This window comes from Acomys minous (assembly GCF_964271855.1).
Source record: "Acomys minous genome assembly, chromosome: 4".
NCBI classification, from domain to species: domain Eukaryota; kingdom Metazoa; phylum Chordata; class Mammalia; order Rodentia; family Muridae; genus Acomys; species Acomys minous.
This window is the reverse complement of record NC_140486.1, coordinates 93,172,292-93,189,774: the sequence shown is the minus strand read 5'-3', so window position 1 is coordinate 93,189,774 and position 17,483 is coordinate 93,172,292. Positions and strand designations below refer to the sequence as shown.

At 47.9% G+C, this 17,483-nt stretch overlaps 1 protein-coding gene across 1 annotated transcript in view; it reads right to left on the bottom strand.

Moving 5' to 3' along the window:
* The window catches only part of IRS1 (insulin receptor substrate 1), a 54,281-nt gene extending 37,203 nt beyond the window's left edge, over positions 1-17,078 (bottom strand). The window contains exon 1 of the mRNA XM_084779130.1: positions 12,135-17,078. Coding sequence (XP_084635256.1) covers positions 12,156-15,911 — 3,756 coding nt within the window. The 5' untranslated portion in view covers positions 15,912-17,078 and the 3' untranslated portion in view covers positions 12,135-12,155. The remainder of the gene's footprint in view (positions 1-12,134) is intronic.
* Between the last annotated feature and the right edge of the window lie 405 nt (positions 17,079-17,483).

The window sequence follows — 17,483 nt, the reverse complement described above, 5'->3', positions numbered from 1 at the left end:
TCTTGCAGTGGAGGGTGGGAGCCTGAAAGTGCCTGATCTATGGATAACAATAAATCCTATCAGTGTGGTGTAGAAGGAGCCAAATGAAGTTCTATTCTTATAAAGGAGGCACATTCATTCTTTTAAAAATCCACCTAAAAGGAGCAAGTGAATGAAGTGAATTGGGTGGCATTTTTTTGTGACGTGCTTGACAAAGCAAGGACACTTTTCAAGTATCCATCTAATACGCTGTAGTGGGAAGCAGGCTTTGAAGACATAAAGACATTCCTCTAGTCAGTTTCACGCTGCAGGCTAAAAGCAACAGCCATTCATTTTTCCATCTTGAGACACATTCTTCACCCAGTTCAAAGGCAGAGAGACAACAAGCCTGCACACTTTCTGAAGGTCGTCCCTTGGAGGGACTTGCGAGGGACCAAAGGCTTAGGCTACAAAATATTTTTAAAGACCTAGTTTTCTGAATGCTGCCTTTCTATTACACTTTAATTCCCACCTCCTAACTTAACTTTCCTCTCAACCCCCAAAGTGCTCTCTCTCTGTCTGTGTCTCTGTCTGTGTCTCTTTCTCTCCGACTCACTCTCTCTCTTTCTCTCTCTCTCTCTCTCTCTCTCTCTCTCTCTCTCTCTCTCTCTCTCTCTCTCACACACACACACACACACAGAAATGGGGAAGTTTAGGCAAAAGAAAAGGTTTTAATTATATTCCCAGTGTTTTCCAGGGTATCCAACCAATACTTTCAGAAGTTATCTCACTATGCATTCTTCTAAAAGCAGGATATTTACGTCTATTCTTTAGCCTAAGCAGAGAGATTGGAATCTGCATTGAAAGGAAGTTACTGTTTAGCTGAGATTCAAATAGTGTGTTGGAATTGGGAAAGGGGGCAGGTGGTGGATGGGAGCCACCAAAATCACAACATAAATAGCATCAGTTCAACTACCTGCACATAAAACTTTAGAGGTCCCCTCCCCTCCCACCATCAAATGTACTGTAGACAGTGTCCTGTTTTGTTCTGTTTACTGACCTTAAGAACATTTAAAGCATTTGTGATTCTGGTAAGAGAAAAACATAAACAATAGCTGTTCGGAGGGCTGGGCCATGCTCAGGAAACTACCTGCTCTGAGTGAAGCTCAACCTGTTGTATTTACACTTGTGCTCCTGTAGGAAAACACTTCCAAAACATTAAAAAGTCTCTTTACAGCCCTTGCTTTGAACCTCTCCCCACACAGTCTAGTCCTCCAACCAGCCAGTTCACATGTCATCCAGCCTGCTGAGTCTGCAGGTTAGTCACCAGGAGAGGGATGGGAAGACGTTCTCTGGCTTGAGGCTTCCTCCCACTGATACCCTTGGCTCTTAGGTCATATGCCAGCCACCTGAGGGCTGTCAGCAAGTACAAGCCTCTACCAGGCACATCTAACCTCAACCTTTTGACATGGTGACACAAGTTGTTATCTACAAAGTTCATGTTCTATGACTGCACAATCAAGGCAACGCCCCCACCATCACCACACACACACAATCTCCTAAATTTTAAATTTTGTGTTGGTCTGTATTCAGAGCTACCCTGTTCTCTTGAGGCAAGACAGGAGGGTGAGACGGGAAGGACACAGGTCACCTAGCCTGGTAAACACTGAAAAGGACAAAAAAAGAGACCCTGTCTCAAGCAAGGAAGGTAGGGACTAACACTTGAGGTTGTCTGCTGACCTCTACAAACTCACTATTGCACATACAAACATGCAAACATATCATATACATACATACACACATGCATAGATACATGTTATATAGACACAAAAATACTTAAAAAGTGGGCTTGGCTGTGTGACTTGGGCTTTAGGAAACAGGACAGTAGCAAATGTGATTTAAACTCAAGTATTGCTTCCATTGTTTGGGAAATCCACCTAAAACCATGTGAAGTCCAGGTTGATCTCCTAGGAAACCATGGCCCTGTCAGCAGCAAGCATCATCTGAAGCATCATATGAGGAGGGACAAAGTCCACCTCACCTCAGACAACCCAGACAGACATGCAAAAGAACTGCCTAGCAGAACCCAGCCCAAAACACCAGCCAACAGAACTGAGGCTCAATAAATATTTGATGTTTTAATAAATCTGTCTTTGGAGTGATATATTATACTTCATAAGTTAAGCAATCCATCTATCTAAAATGTTTCACAATATTGTATCTAAGACTTTTCACTCATTCTTATTCCAGACAACTAGGACAAAACAGACATGATTACTGTGAGTATATTTTTTGTAGGAGAAAGACCACCAAAAGTGAGCAAACACTGATAATTATTGAATAAATATTATGAATTCTCAGAGTCTTGAAAGTTTCTATTTTGTAACAAAAGCCATGTCATTTTCATGATAATCATCCTGGACCACATTCAGAGAGAAGAAGAAGAAGAAGAAGAAGAAGAAGAAGAAGAAGAAGAAGAAGAAGAAGAAGAGGAGGAGGAGGAGGAGGAGGAGGAGGAGGAGGAGGAGGAGGAGGAGGACAAGGAGAGGAAGGAGGAGGAGGGAGGGGGAGGGAGATGGGGGAGGGGAAGAGGGGGAGGGAGGAGGAAGAAGTAGAGGAGGAGGGAAGAGGAGGACAAACAGGAAGTGAGGAAGAGGAGGAGGAGCATGAGGAGGAGGAGAAGGAGGAAGAGAAAGAGGAGGAGGAGGAAGAGGAGGAGAGATGTGTCAGCCATTTATGCATGGAGCAGTAAAGAAGGTCCGACTTTGGTTCAAATTATAAGTTGTTTGAGTAATTTTCCACTGAGGAAAGGAGAGACAGTCTACATTCCACTCTGGTCCCATGGAGATCCTGAGTAAAATAAGATCACAAAGGTAAAGAGATTTAACTTGTGTATACAGTTGGATTCTTAAAACACACTGCTCCTAGAATCTGAAAAGAGGAAATAATAAAAAAATAAAATAAAAATAAAAAAATAAACAAAAAATAAACACCAGTAAAAAACACCAAGTTTTTCCAGCTTTCACAAATATGATCCCTTGGTGCCCAGGAAGCCTCCATGGAAATCTTTAACCTTTTTACTTAGTCCTACCACAGTACATGGAGAAGAATTATAATCCCTTCCATCTAAGGAGCAACAGGGGCGCATGACAACTACCAGGCAAGTAAACAAAGAAAGAAAAGTGATAACATTTGCAAGTTTGGTGTTTGGAAACTTAGAGACCTTTCACCTCAACACCAGAATAGCTGATTACTTCTTAACTAATGTCTTTCATCTTTACTGGACTAAACACAATCTCTGGAAACATTCTGTACCTAAAAATTCAAAAGAGTCTATTTTTCTTTCTACCTTTATGGGGAAAACGAAAACAAAAAGCAAGACACCCGCCATACCAGGTATATTAATCTGTTATGCTTCAGCAGCACCCAAGTGTGGGAGCAGAGTATATTCTTTCATAGGAGGCTCTGAGGAGTTGAGGATTTAATCAGCTTTCTATTACTGATTCTTCAGAATATACAGACACTTCAATTGTGAGAGCTCAACAAAAGGAAGTGGTACAAGTAGCCTGTGCAAAGGAGAGCAAAGATGAAGCAGACAGAAAGAAGACTCATTTTCCACTCTACCTTTGAAAAAAGAGAAATACTTGAAAGTCAAAGCATGTATATGTATGGTATATCTTAACTTCTAAAAAGATGCATATAGTTTAGTGGGTACAAGTATTTTGTCAGGATGTATGTCTGCATACCATATTCATGTGGTGCCCACAGAGGCCAGAAGAAGGCATCAGATCCCTTGAGCCTTGGGATCCCCTTGGACGCTGGGAATCAAACTCAGGTCCTCTGAAAGAGGAGGCAATGCTCTTAACTGCCAAGCAATCGCCCCCAACATGTCTCAGTTTTAAAAGCAGTGTGACTCACAACAAAGGAAACAACGATCAGAGTGAAAAGAAAGCCTAAAATATGGGGCGGGGGCACTTTATCAACTATAATCAGACAGGGAATTAATCGAGACTATATAAAGAACTGCAAAAATGAAAAACAAAAATGAATTCAGTCAATAGGTGGGTTGAGGAACTGAAAAGACAGTTCTCAAAAGGGATATACCTGGCCAGGACATACTTGAAACAGTGTTCAACACTCTTATCCATCAGAGAAAAAAAAAAAAAAAAGAGACCTATATTAATGTTCCATCTCAGCCAGTCCAAATGGTTACCACCAAGAAAACAAGTAACTCAAATATTGATGAGGATGTGGAGGAAGAGGAAAAAAGACATATAGATTAAGAGTAAGAATGTAAATGGATACAGACACTATAAAACTCAGTTTGGAGGTTCCTCAAAAAAAACAAAAACAAAAACAAAAACAAAAACAAAACTACAAATAGAATTACTGTATGACCTAACCATACCACTCCTAGGCACAGACCCAAAGGACTCAAGTCAATATACCACAGAGCTACTTGTACACTCACGTTTACTGTTACACTATTTACAGCAGCTAAAGAAGAGAACCACCATGGATGTCTATCAGCATAAACTGGAGCTCATTGTGCTAAGTGAAATAAGCCAGACTCAGAAAGATCAAGTCAATTCAAGTGCCAAACCTTTTCCTCCCTCTCCCTCCACCTCGTGTGTGTGTGTGTGTGTGTGTGTGTGTGTGTGTGTGTGTGTATGTGTGTGTGTATCTGTCTGTCTGTCTGTCTGTCTGTGTGTCTGTGTGTGTGTTATGTGTATGTGGTGTGGAGATCGGAGAGTAACTTTTGGAAGTCAATTCTCCTTTACCACCCTGGATTCCATAGATCAAACAGGTTTTCTGTCAGGCTTGGACAGCAAGCACTTTTGTATTCACGGAGCCATCTTGTTGGCCCAACAGCTATTTTGTTTTTTAATGTTGAATTTAAAAACAATATGTTCTAGGTCTTTCCTGAAAGCAAGAACTAGAACTCCCTGTGCATGACATACTTTGTTTGTAATACAACATGCATTTGTAGTGAAACCATGGCTCTTTGGTTACTTCAGGAAACACAACTATCACATCCTAAAGACTAAACAATACGAGAGCAACATGACCTGAATATGTCAGGGTCAATGAGAGAACATGCATCAGAGAATACTTGCTCAAACAAACACACAAGTAGTGGAACAGGAAGATGTATATGCAACATGTAACTGCAAGAAACAAAATTAAGACATGAAGTGATAAAGGAAGCAGGAAATGAAACACTTGGGATAAAGTCACTAGGTCTCCTCTCTGTGGAAGACTGACACAAGTAAATTGATGTCTGAGCTTAGCATTGCATTCAACTGCCATCAGGAATGAACAGATAGCACAGGGGTTGAAAGGGAAGCACAGACTTCTCTCCATAAACCCATTATTTTTAAAACCTTGTTATTCAAAGATCAGCGACTCACGGAAAATGCACAAAAGACATTTATCCAGCTAAACTTACTTTAACAAATAGATTATACCAGAGCCTGTAGCAAGGCTCTTACATGAAATGGAAAACATCTCTTTCACTGTGGATGACAAGTAACTTAGTCTCGTCTACTACATAGTCTCCCTTTATCTTTGAATTAAGACTGGGAAAGACCAGCTGGATGTGGCGGCACATGCCTTTAATTCCAGCACTCAGGAGACAGAGGCAGGCAGATGTCTGTGAGTTCGAGGCCAGCCTGATCTACAAAGTGAGTCCAGAGCAGCTAGGGCTGTTACACAGAGAAACTCTCTCTGGAAAAACCAAACCAAACCTAAACAAAACAACAAAAACAAACAAACAAAAAGGGAACGACACTACCTTTTCTATAAGACAAAAGTAGATGCCAACTGATGACGCATATGAGCCTCTCATTTCAAATAGCCTTCTATTCACTTCATAAACTGTTTCATATTAGACCAAAGTGCACTAGAATTATACTGTGCTGTGTAAGATGTGATTCTGTTTTTTAAAAAACCCCTTATAGTTATGATTTTAAGAAGTTTTTAAAGTTGGCATGTAGTTATGGATCTATAAGGTAATAAGATAAATAATAAATAAAATACATAATTTTAAATGTGAACAGATAGCTATTATTTTTAAAGTTCCCCATAAAATACTGGTATGAAAAAAAGGTCGCTGAATCTTTAATGAAAAAAAAGACTTCAAACCAAATTCATAATAAGTCATTTTCCTTGCATGCTATTTCCAGGAACTCTCTAACAGAAGAAAATGATCGAGGAAAAGGCTTTCTCTAAAACAACAAAAACAGAACCCTAAAACTATAAAGTTCTATTATATGAATCACCAACCCATCACAATAAAAGGAGCTGTTTCTCTCCAATTCAGCTAAGAAATCCTTCTACAGTGGGAAGATGGGAAAAGACTAAGTGAATAGTTTTAAATAAAAAATACATAGACTATTATTCTAATGATTTATGAAGCCCATGTAGAGAAGTGAATACCATGGGAGCCTCTGAATATATTAATAACTCCACAGCCAAGATAACACTGGGTCGGTCAGCAGAATGCATATATTTATAGCTCAGCAAAATACTCCATAATTCTAAATCACAGAGAGTCCTGGGACAGCACACGTTTTACCTTCAAGAAAAGCACTGAGCTGTCTAATACACCTACCAGAAAAAAATAAATTGTACAAAAACAAAATTAAACAAACAAACAAACAAACGAAACATATGGAAAGACAGACAACCCACAGTTCTCAAATGGATTCTTGTGTTTCTTATCCGTTCACTTAACTGGGTATCTCACTGGAGAATACTGAAGATACAAATGAGAAACACTACCCATCAATTGATGACCTACAAAGAAGGGGAGATTCTCAACTGAGGAAATGCCGGGCAGCGTCACAGGCCTAGGTTGGTTACAGCAAGATCCACACTGTGGCGTGTGGTGCTCCCAGCGAGTGATCTTGGGAAGCAGAAAATCGCAGGCCACTTCCATCCCCCATGGGATGCTTTCTTTTTAAATGAGGCGCGAGGAGACTAACCCAGTCTGCAAATGGCTCCAAACACTTAGATAAATACAATCAAGAGGCTTTGCCTGAAAGTCTGATAAAACATGAAAATGCCCTTTCCAAAAAAGAAAGGTCAGGGAAAAAAAAGAAAGAAAGAAAGAAAGAAAGAAAGAAAGAAAGAAAGAAAGAAAAGGAAAGAAAAAAAAAGAAAATCAGGCCTAAATCAAAGAGCCTTCCTTCCAGGCCTCCATCTGCCCAGGCAGAAGATCTGACAGGTGGTAGGAAGAGAACAGAAGAGGAAATCCCAATGACTCTACCACGACCCCAAGGACAGCTTTTTAGAGAAATAATGCTCAGAATGGATGACTCATGACAGGGTATCAGTCATTGGCTCCAATCCCTGCCCCCACCCCCACCCCCACCCCCATGTTTAAAGCCGCAAAGAAGGTTCGAACAATGTGGAACCAACGTCCCCAGTTACTGATGAGGAAACAGGCTCAAGGAGATTGAATCACTTGATCAAGGTCACGAGGCTAGAACTCAAAGAGCTTACTCCAGGGAGCAGCTTTTCTTCCATTGCATCACTCAAGATAGCACAAAGTGATTTTCCAGGAATTTTGATAAACTGGAGAAGAAAAAAAGCAAAGAAGAAAGTGGGGTTTTTTTTTGTTGTTGTTTTTTAAAGCAGCATGCTGGTTTGGAGCTTAAGTTCTTTCCTCGGGCGTTCAAATAAACGGTTATTATGTAGAGATATATAATTTTTTGAAAACATAAGCGACCTAACCAGTGGCAGGAAATAAGAAATTAGATGCCCTGCTAAACTCTTTTCTGCTGCTTTCAATTAACTCGAATCTTCTCACACCGGCGCTGTCCCTCACATTGCTTTTTCACCTCTGCTTCTTCCACGGGCACCTCAGAAAAACACTACCCCGGTGATTTATGAGAGTGACGGAGAAGGATGCTGGCTGCTGAGGAACACTTCTGAGAGTAGGGGAAGGAGAAAATACTTTTTATAGGTTTCTTATTTTCTTTCTCTAGTACCTTTCCCGTTCCCTATACAGGAAATGGAATCTCATAACAGCTCTCATAAAATTTTGTTATGAGGGCGCAGTACAACTAGAACAAGCCTTAAAAATTGCCCCAGTCTCAAAAAACCAAAAAAAAAAAAAAAAAAAAAAAAAAAAAAAAACCAAAAAAAAAAAAAATTACCCCAGTCAGCACTGGTGGGACAAAACCAAATGTTTGAAAAAAAACACCCACTCTTCGTCACGGTCTTGGTAATGGAACACATGTATACTCTTCAAACGTTTCTAATGATTCCGAAGACACAGTGTGCAAGCTATAGCCTACGCTCAGGAGTTCCCTCACCCCAAGAGGGGTGGGAAGATCAATTTTCCTTGATCTAATCCTGCTCAGGTGCACTGTAAACCGCAGGTGCTCAATAAAGTCTATACTGTTAGGCTCTTTCAAGGCAAAGGAGTTTTTCTCAGAATGTCTCCCTAGCAAGGCTTGTGTCTCCTCCTCCCGTTTAGGAAGACACAAATGTGAGAACCGAGAGCCAGCCCCATCGTCCCCACACCACGTGCTGCCTGCCGCTCGCTCCTGCTAGCAGACTGGAGATGAGAATATGTAAAGCATAGTAAAGACAGGAGGGAAACAAAATGGGGCATGCCACATGGTCGAGGCCTGAATTTTTCTCAATTAAAACGAAGAGGAAGTGCTGCATTTCCGGCCTCTGTCAGCCCGCTGCTGAGCCATTTTCATTCCTATGATGCTGGCAGAGATGCATTAGAGATGGAGGATGGAGCGCCCCGCATTTTAGACCTGGGGGCGGGAGGACCTGGATCAGCTCTGCCAACACCCAGACAGACGGGTGAGAGCTTCCCAAGCGAGGCCCCAGCCTGGCCCCGCCCCGGCCATCAGTCATGCTGATTGGCTCTTGAAGTAGCCAATCGGCATCCGGCATCCAGCCCGCTTGCTTGAGGGGCGGAGGCTCGGCTGCCCCTGCCAACCTCAAGGCCTGGGAAGGGGCTCCGTGTCCCGCAAGGACCGAGCCAGGCGGGGGCGGGAACCTGGAGGGCCTTCTTGCGGCCGAGTCTTCCGCTCGGGGCGGGAGGGGTCTTGGAAGAAGGGGGCCCAGGGCCAAGCAAAATGGGGGGAGTGGGGCAGGCAGGAAGCGGAGGTGACCCGGGAAAAGGGAAAGTGCCAGGGCTCGCGGGTCTGGGCCAGCTCCAAAGGCCAAGGGACTGAGAGCATCGCGGGAAGGGTCAGAGAGGCAGTAGTGGAGGCATGGAATCCTAGAGGTCGCAGTAAGAAAAAACAGGGACTGAAATGAGTGTGTGGGTTGTTTTTGTTTTTTAAAGAGGCCTTAACAAAAGGATGACAACACAAAAACAAAAAACAAACAAAAAGGATCCCGGAGGGATGACTCCGGTCTGTGTCAGCAAAAGTGTGCTGTCTGCCAAGCTACAGTTTCAACTGTAAAGTCGAATCTAAGGCAAATGCTGGTTAAAGGTATTTGGACAGTCATGCTGAGGTCCAGGGGGTCCTAATCATTTCCTTTGGGCTCTAGGTTAGCCTTGTACAGACAGTAGGCCACAATGACTGTACTAATGCCTGGACCATGCACTAGGAGGTGGGGGACAAAGGGAACGGGGAAGGGGTTGATCTTTTCACAGCAGAATCTAGCAGTTAAGAACTAAGTTGGAGGTGACCCTGAAGTGCATGAGAGGAAAAAAGACACTGAAAAGACTGTTGTTGAATCAGTCAAGTCCTGAGCAGGAGAGCTAAATGCTTCACAAATGTTTCTCCTTGGATTGACATTGAAACAAAGTAAACAAGCTGAGAGGTTTAAAAGAGGGGCTCCGAGAACTGGGCGGAGGGGGGGGGGCGCGCGCGCGCGCACACACACACACACACACACACACACACACACACACACCTTGTGGCAGCTGTATTCCTTTATCCACGTTTCAGTCTTTTTCTAAGTAGCAGCGACAGCAATGGCAGGGGAGGTTAAAAGAGCTAAGTGATAACTCATTGTGAGCAGAAGCTGTTTGCCAGTGGCAGATCTGATTTCGCTCAGCTTCTGATAACTGACTAGCAAACAAAACCTTTAAACTTAGCAAAAGCAAGCACAACCGAGGGTGTAGGAACACTAGGTGCGCTGCTTAGAGAATACACCACACACACACTTACTTAACATTTAGATAAACATTGTAGAAGACTGCTCCTGGCGTTTGACAAAGCATGATCTCTTGCTAGTCCAGTATTGTAATAAACATGACTGATTTTTCTGGATTATCATATTTTCCCTAAGAAACTTACGAATGAAAAGTTCAGCCTTAAACTTCTCTGGGAGGGGAAGGATTTTGTTGAGAGTGTGTGTGTGAATTGTGTTTGTTTCTTCAAAAGACAAAACATTGCTTGCTCTATTTTGGAAAACAAAATCTATGTGATGTAAGAAAGTACCTGGAGGTAGAGGGGGTTCATTTCTCTTCTTTCTTTACCTCCCGTGAGACCCCAATTTTAGCTTTACTGCATCTGTTTGCTTCGGGTTCTTCCTACTTTCTGAAGGAAGCCGTTTACAAGGCAAGTCTTACAGAAGTCCCAACCCTCAAAAACCACATTAGAAATAACCCAAGAATATTGTCTTGGCAACAACACAATAAAAATTTCCCTGTCCCAGTGATGAGAGCAAATATTGAAATAAATACCAATCAGATGGGTGCTTTCTTAACATATAACATTTTAGTTTTAATGCTCATGTGCCTCTATCTGGCATGGGAAGCAGAATCAGAACCATTTTTAATCACATAGCCACTCCTGTTGTTTATTATTATTTCCTATTGATAAAAGCCCAAGGCACAAATTAATTTCTTATGAAGAGACTTGTTATGAAGAATGAATGTTTTTCAGTGCTCTTCCTGTGAAGGACGTGCGAAATTCACAAGGTAATCAGTTTGTCAGAATAAACTGCTTCCGATTCTGGAAAGTTCTGATTTGCCAACTCATCACATTATATCTGGGACTGACACTCCTCTTCTCTAACCACACTGACCACCAGAAAACAGGCTCCCAGAATGAAGGGCAGGCTAATTTCCTATTACAAATGTTTCTTTTCATACAGCCTTGGCCACAGATGACCCAAAGCCACCTTTCAACATCCCTGAGGCATCTACTCCTGAACTAAAAAACAAAACCAAAAACAAAACCTACAAATGGAAACTACAGTTTTGTCTCTTCATTCAACACACACTAAAACAAACACCCTCTTTTCTCTGACTCAATGCCTGTTCATTTCACTAGTAAAATGTTAAGTGATTTACCCCCCCCCCAAAATGCACAGTAGCCCCCATATGGTACATGTGATGCCTCGGTACAAGAATAGCAGTTATAAGGCAGGCAGGCTAGGGTGAACTTCCATAACTCTTAACTCATAATGGGTCCCAGGCGCATGGTGTTTCTTGCATATTCTGTACCAAAGCAGCCATGCCTGCAAGATGGTGTGTGTGTGTGTGTGTGTGTGTGTGTGTGTGTGTGAAAAACATTTCATGAATCCTGGTACAAGAACAAAAAGAAAATGTGCCCCACAATTACTTTCTTTGGAGATTAGGAATAGATAAGAATTTATCTCTAAATATTTGTGTCTAAAAAGCTCTTACTCATTTACTCCTTTGAAGACAGCTGGGATAAAAGTCGCTGCTGTTTACTACGCTTTGGTTATTGTGAAGTCACAGAACAAAAGTGCACCCACTCAGTGAGCTTGCCCTTCAGAACTCTGAGAAGAAGATCTTAAACCACGGCTTTCTCGCAGGTCTTTTTGCACAGCTGTCCCTACGAGGGGTTGACCTTAATATTCAGTCAAAAGAAACCTTCGAGAGGAAGAGAATGACTCTTACAATGGTAATTGCCAGACCTCAGAGCTGGTTTTATAGAATGTAAGTTTTAAAATGTGGCAGCGAGCACTCCACTTGGGAATTCTCAAATAGAGAAGCCTTTCTGTGGCTGCTCCAACACATTCTTTCACTATCTGCCAGGTGTCATTGTGGGGTGAGCATCTGTGTACCCTGACCCACCGCCCCCACCTCCTGAAAGTGTATCCTCCCCAAGGACACTGTGGGACCGAGTGAGAAGGAGTGGAGGTAAAAAAAAAACAGAATTCAAGCAACCCCAGTAAAAGCACTTTTGGCTTCGGACTTTGCCATCGCAAAACAAACGCACCTGCTGTGATGTCCAGTTGAGCTACTGACAGTCCTCTGGCTGCTTCTGGAAGCTGATGCTGGCGTAGTTGCTTAAATCCTCACTGGAGCGTCTGGGGGAGCTGCCCTCATTGCTGCCTACTGGCTGGTGATGGGGAGGGGGTGGTAGGGACTGCTGCTGAGAGGGGCGCTCCTGAGGGCGCTGCTTAACGTCCTTGGCCAAATCCAGGTCTATGTAGTTAAGATTGTTCTCCAAACCCCCAGTGGCTCCACACACTTGAGCCGTCTCCTTGCAGGCTCCCCCTAAGTCCCCAGGTCTCAGCCACACGTTCTCAAATGATGCAGAGCTGTGGCGTTTCACATCCTCGCTGCTGCTGCCACTGCCGCCGCCACTACCACCACTGCCACCACCACTGCCCTCTACTGCAGCCCCCGCTCCAAAGGACACCATGTTGCCAGCCCGAGTAGGTGCTGAGAAGGTCTCAGAGCTATGCCTCCTCCGGCACCCTTGAGTATCTGCACGAATCACTTTGGCACTCTGGTTATGGTTGGGACTGAGGTTCACCCTGGTGAATGCACTCATGCCCCCAGGTCCCTGAGGGCCTCCCAGCAAGGAAGAGTGAGCAGCCTGCTCAGCTGCTCCTTGAGGAGCAGCAGAGGCAGAGGTTGTAGATGGTGGAGGGGGAGCAGCCCCTGCAGGTCTGGGCAGGCTCACCTTCTCTGCAGCAATGCCTGTCCGCATGTCAGCATAGCTTACTGGGGCCACTGGTGAGGTATCCACATAGCTTTGACGAGGACAACCTATCTGCATGGTCATATAGTCACCACGGCTGTTTGGCACCGACCGGGTTGGCCTGCAAATGGTAGCAGCTCCTGGAGGTGCAGGGCCTACTCTGCCCAACTCTGCTCCACCACGCTCCTGCCAGGTTGCCCTCCTGCCTGGCCCCAAGTCCATGTTCATGTATTCTTCCGAGCCAGTCTCTTCTCTGGGAGCTGGGTGGAGCTGGGGTGGACACCGGACAGAAGGAGAGCTATGGGAAGTTGAAGGGCCAGCTAAATAGCCAGGCTGGCCACTCCCGAATTCAATATTCACATATTCTCCTGGGCTCTTGGGCTCCGGAGGATGCAGCGAAGATTGCTGCTGCTGTTGTTGTTGTTGTTGTTGCTGCTGCTGCTGCTGCTGCTGCTCTCGTACCCTAGGTAAGGTACTTGCCTTGGGATCCCCCAAGGATAGCCTTGTGGGCCGAGCCAGGCGGCTGTTGGTCTGTGCAGCTGTGTCTACCTTTCGAGGCAGATGGGGCTGCAAGACATGGTGGTGAGGATGTTCGAGGCTGGACTCTGGCCTAGCCCCACAGTGACCCCCACCCAGGCTGTTGCTGCTGCTAGAAGAGGAGGAATCTTCCGCAGTGGCAGTGTAGAGAAGGCGTCCAGAGCTAGAAGAGAGACGAAGATGCTGGTGCCTGGCACCCTCCTCTGGTTCCCCAGGGCGCTGGGTGTGCTTGAAGGATCTTGGCAATGAATAGTAGGAGAGGACTGGCTTGTGCTGGGCATCTCCTGGGCCGTAGTAGCATTCTGAGGGGCTGCTGGTGTTGGAGTCTCCCACTGGTGACATGTTCATGTAGTCACCTGTGCAAGGCAAGAGCTTGCCACCCCCGCTCTCAACAGGGGGTTTGGCATGAGGCAGGGCATGAGTATGGTGGCCCCCTACTCCGTTTGTCCATGGCTTCCCATAGCTGCTCCCAGAAGGGGCTGCACTGATGCTGCTGCTGCTGCTGCTGGACCCACCTCCAATGTCAGGGGAGCAACTACCACTAGGAGACATCATCATGTAGCCATTGGGGTCCACTCTCTGAGGGTGGCGTCTGATGGGGTTAATGATCTGCTGTGGGGCAGATACACTCTTGGGGCTCATAGGCATATAGTCCCCATTTCCTTTCCGGTTGCTGGGCACCGGAGCCACCCCTGGGGTCATGGGCATGTAGCCATCATCAGTGTGGTGGCTGGAGGTGTCTGGGCGGTGGTGGCCCCCACGACGTTCCAAGGAGTGCACCTCTAGACCCTCTTCAGGATAGGAGTGGGTGGGCACGAAGGCGGAATGCCGGTAGCTGGGCAGTCGGCCTCCACTGCCACCTCCTGGTGGGTAGGCAGCGGGCATCATCTCTGTATACTCCTCTATAGAAGCCACTGAAGACTGTGAAGGGGTCTTCTGGTGGGAAATGGTAGGGGACGTGCCGGCAGAATGAGTTCTCTTCCGAAACCTGTTATCCAGATCTGCTGCACTGGCGGCTTCATCTCCAGTCAGTGCTGGGCTTAGCCCCAAGTTAGCACCTGGGATGTAGCGATGGCCGTTACCACCCCTGGACAAAATGTAGTGACCATTGGGAGCACTCAAGGTGGAGGCTCCCTTGCCACCCATGCAGATATAGTTGCTCAGCTCCTCCTCACCCCTGGCTGGTGGGGTGTGGCCCAGGGAATCTGGGGTGACACTGCGGAAAGAACTTCGGAAATCGCAGGGACTAGACCCATACTCATCAGAAGAGATGAAACCGCCGTCGCTCGGAGAACCGGACACGGAAGCGCTAGAGCGCCTCGGGAAGAGACAGTCTGAAGTAGAGCCATGGCCACTGGTACTACTGGATGACAAACTCACTGGGCTGGTGGCTGAAGGTGAGCAGCGGGAAGAAGGCATAGGGATGGAGCGGCTGTGGTTGAGTGGCGGATGCAGCCTGGAGCTGCCCCGATGCCTATGGGCGTGGGTCCTGTTGGTGCTAGGGCTTACAGGACTGCCATCCACTGAAGCTGGACGGGACATGGTGCCTTCACCGTCACTGGAGGCACGCACCCGGAAGGAACCTGGTTTCCCACCTACCATACTGGCAGGGGACGTGGCAGTGATGCTCTCGGTGCGAGACCGGCGAGTCAGCCCCACCTGGCTAGGTGGAGGATTGTTGAGATGGTGCCTGCGCAGGGGAACACTGATGGGGTTGGAGCAACTGGATGAAGACTGGCTTTTGCTCCGCGGGCGAAACTCATCGCTCATGGCCCGCATGGCCTCTAGAATAGTCTCATGCATGTTCTGGGCCACCACAGAATCATCTACTTGCATCCAGAACTCACCGGGCCCTGTCACGGCAGAACGGCCCACCTCGATGAAGAAGAAGTTCTCTGAGTGGCCACAGCGTCTGATGTTCATCAGCTGCAGAACCACAGCCGCTGCCTCGGAGTTTAGCTTCACAAAGCTGATGGTCTTGCTGGTCAGGCAGAGACGGTAGATGCCAATCAGGTTCTTTGTCTGACCTAGGCCCTTGGGTTTCAGGATAACCTGCCAGACCTCCTTGAACGCGGGTCCTGGGCCTGTGTCATAGCTCAAGTCCTCCCCTGCCTCTCCGACGCCAGAGCTGCCGCTGCAACTACCACCGCAGCCTCCACCTCCGTCATGGTGGGCCTTTGCTCGATTATGCAGCTGCAGAAGAGCCTGGTACCAGCTGTCTTGCTCAGCCTCGCTATCTGCCGCAATGGCAAAGTGTTCGTCTCGTGTGTAGAGAGCCACCAGGTGCTTGTTCTTGGAGTCAGCCCGCTTGTTGATGTTGAAACAGCTCTCCAGGGGGATCGAGCGTTTGGGGGCGCTCGACTTGTGCCGCCACTTCTTCTCGTTCTCATAGTACTCCAGGCGCGCCGGGCCCCCGGCCTCGCTGGCTGCACGCAGCACGAAAAATCGCTTGTGCATACTCTTGGGTTTGCGCAGGTAGCCCACCTTGCGCACGTCTGAGAAACCATCGGTATCCGGAGGGCTCGCCATGCTGCTGCGGAGCAGAGGGAGGTGCCGAAAATCTGGGTTGGGGGGAGGCTTCTCAATCCGGCCCCGCACATGCACTCCGGGCTGGAGGAAGCAGAAACCCTGACTCCGAAATTCACGCTGTTCCTGACACTGGGGAGGGGCAGCCGAAGGACGAGGTAGCTGCGCCTAGGAAGATAGCCCGATCCGAGTTTAAGGGCGTTTCGTGCCCAGAGGGGAAGGCAGTGTGTCTAGGGTGAGTGCAGCCGCAATCTTCGGGGACTAAGTCTCCCCTGAGTCCTTGCAGCCGAGAAGGAGGTACGATGCATCCCTCGCCGCCCTGGTGGAGTCCGGTGCAGGGAGGCAGCGACGGCCGAGGAGTCCCCGCTTGGCCCTCCAGGCGCGCGCGCCTTCCCTCCCGAGTTCCCCTCTGGAAGTAGCGATTCCCGAGGCAAATTAAATATCCTTGGGCAGGGGGAGGCGGGCTGCCAAGTCCCAACGTTGCACGGGGTTCTCCCTCCTCCTCCTTCTCCTCCTCCTGTTCTGCCTCCTCCCACCCGCCAAGCGTCCCCGCCACCACCAGCCGCCCAAATACCAGCTCAATCGCAGAGAACGCGGCGCTGCGGCTGTTGCTGCTGCTGCTGCTGCTGCTGCCGCCCGAGGACGCGTCCTCTGCAGTCCGCACTCGAGCCCATCTCGGCGGGCGGGGAAAGTGGCTTTTCCACGCTCAACGCTACTGGGCAGTCCGGGGAGTAGGGGACGGTCCAGAGGGACAGGCTCATCCCTGCCCCTAGCTCCAGTCCGCAAGGGAGGAGGGGAGGGGACAAGGGAGGGAGACGAGGGGGAAGGTTTGGGAAAAAATCAGGGAAGACGCCCGGTCCTCCAGAGGCGCAGCCGCCGCAGTTACTTCTCTCCTCCCTCCTCCTCTTCCTCCTCCTCCTCGGAGAGTTGCAAGAGCCCCAACCAAAACAAGCGGCGGCGGCAGCGTCTAGCACTGTGCGCCGGCCTCCACAGACCGCGCCGCCGCCTCACTCCGGAGAAGCGAAACACGTGACGGAGCCTCTGCGTTCTGCAGCCCAGCCGCCGCCGGGAGGCTCCAGCCCGGGTCTCTCTCCCTCTCCTTCTACGCTCTACATTCGGGGCCAAGCCCGCCCCGCGCCCGCCCCTCTCCACCCCCCGGCTTTGCCGCAGAGGCGCCCGCGCCGGGCCTTTGCTGCAGCGCTCGGGCAGCGCCCCTGCGTGGCCGCCAGAGCCCGGGGCGCTGCGCCTCCCATGCCTGCGCCACCCAGGGCGCCCCCGGCCCGCAGGAATCCCCGCGGCGGGAGGGCGGGCGTGTTTGGGTGGCTACCGGAGAGCAGGAGGGGAGTCTGGGAAAACGGGTGGGGGAGATCTTGGGAAGACGCAGGAGTGAGGGAGGGGGCAGTGGGAGGGGGTGCACTGCGGCTGCAGAGTAGGAGGGCTGAGGAGGAGGGGAGGCGGGTGACTTGCTACCTCTCACCCAACAGGTAAGGACAACCCCTCTGGAACCAGCTGGAAGTCGGTTTCTGGGTAAGAGGCCCAGGTAGGGAGATCTACATTTTTGTAAGGTTTTCTAAA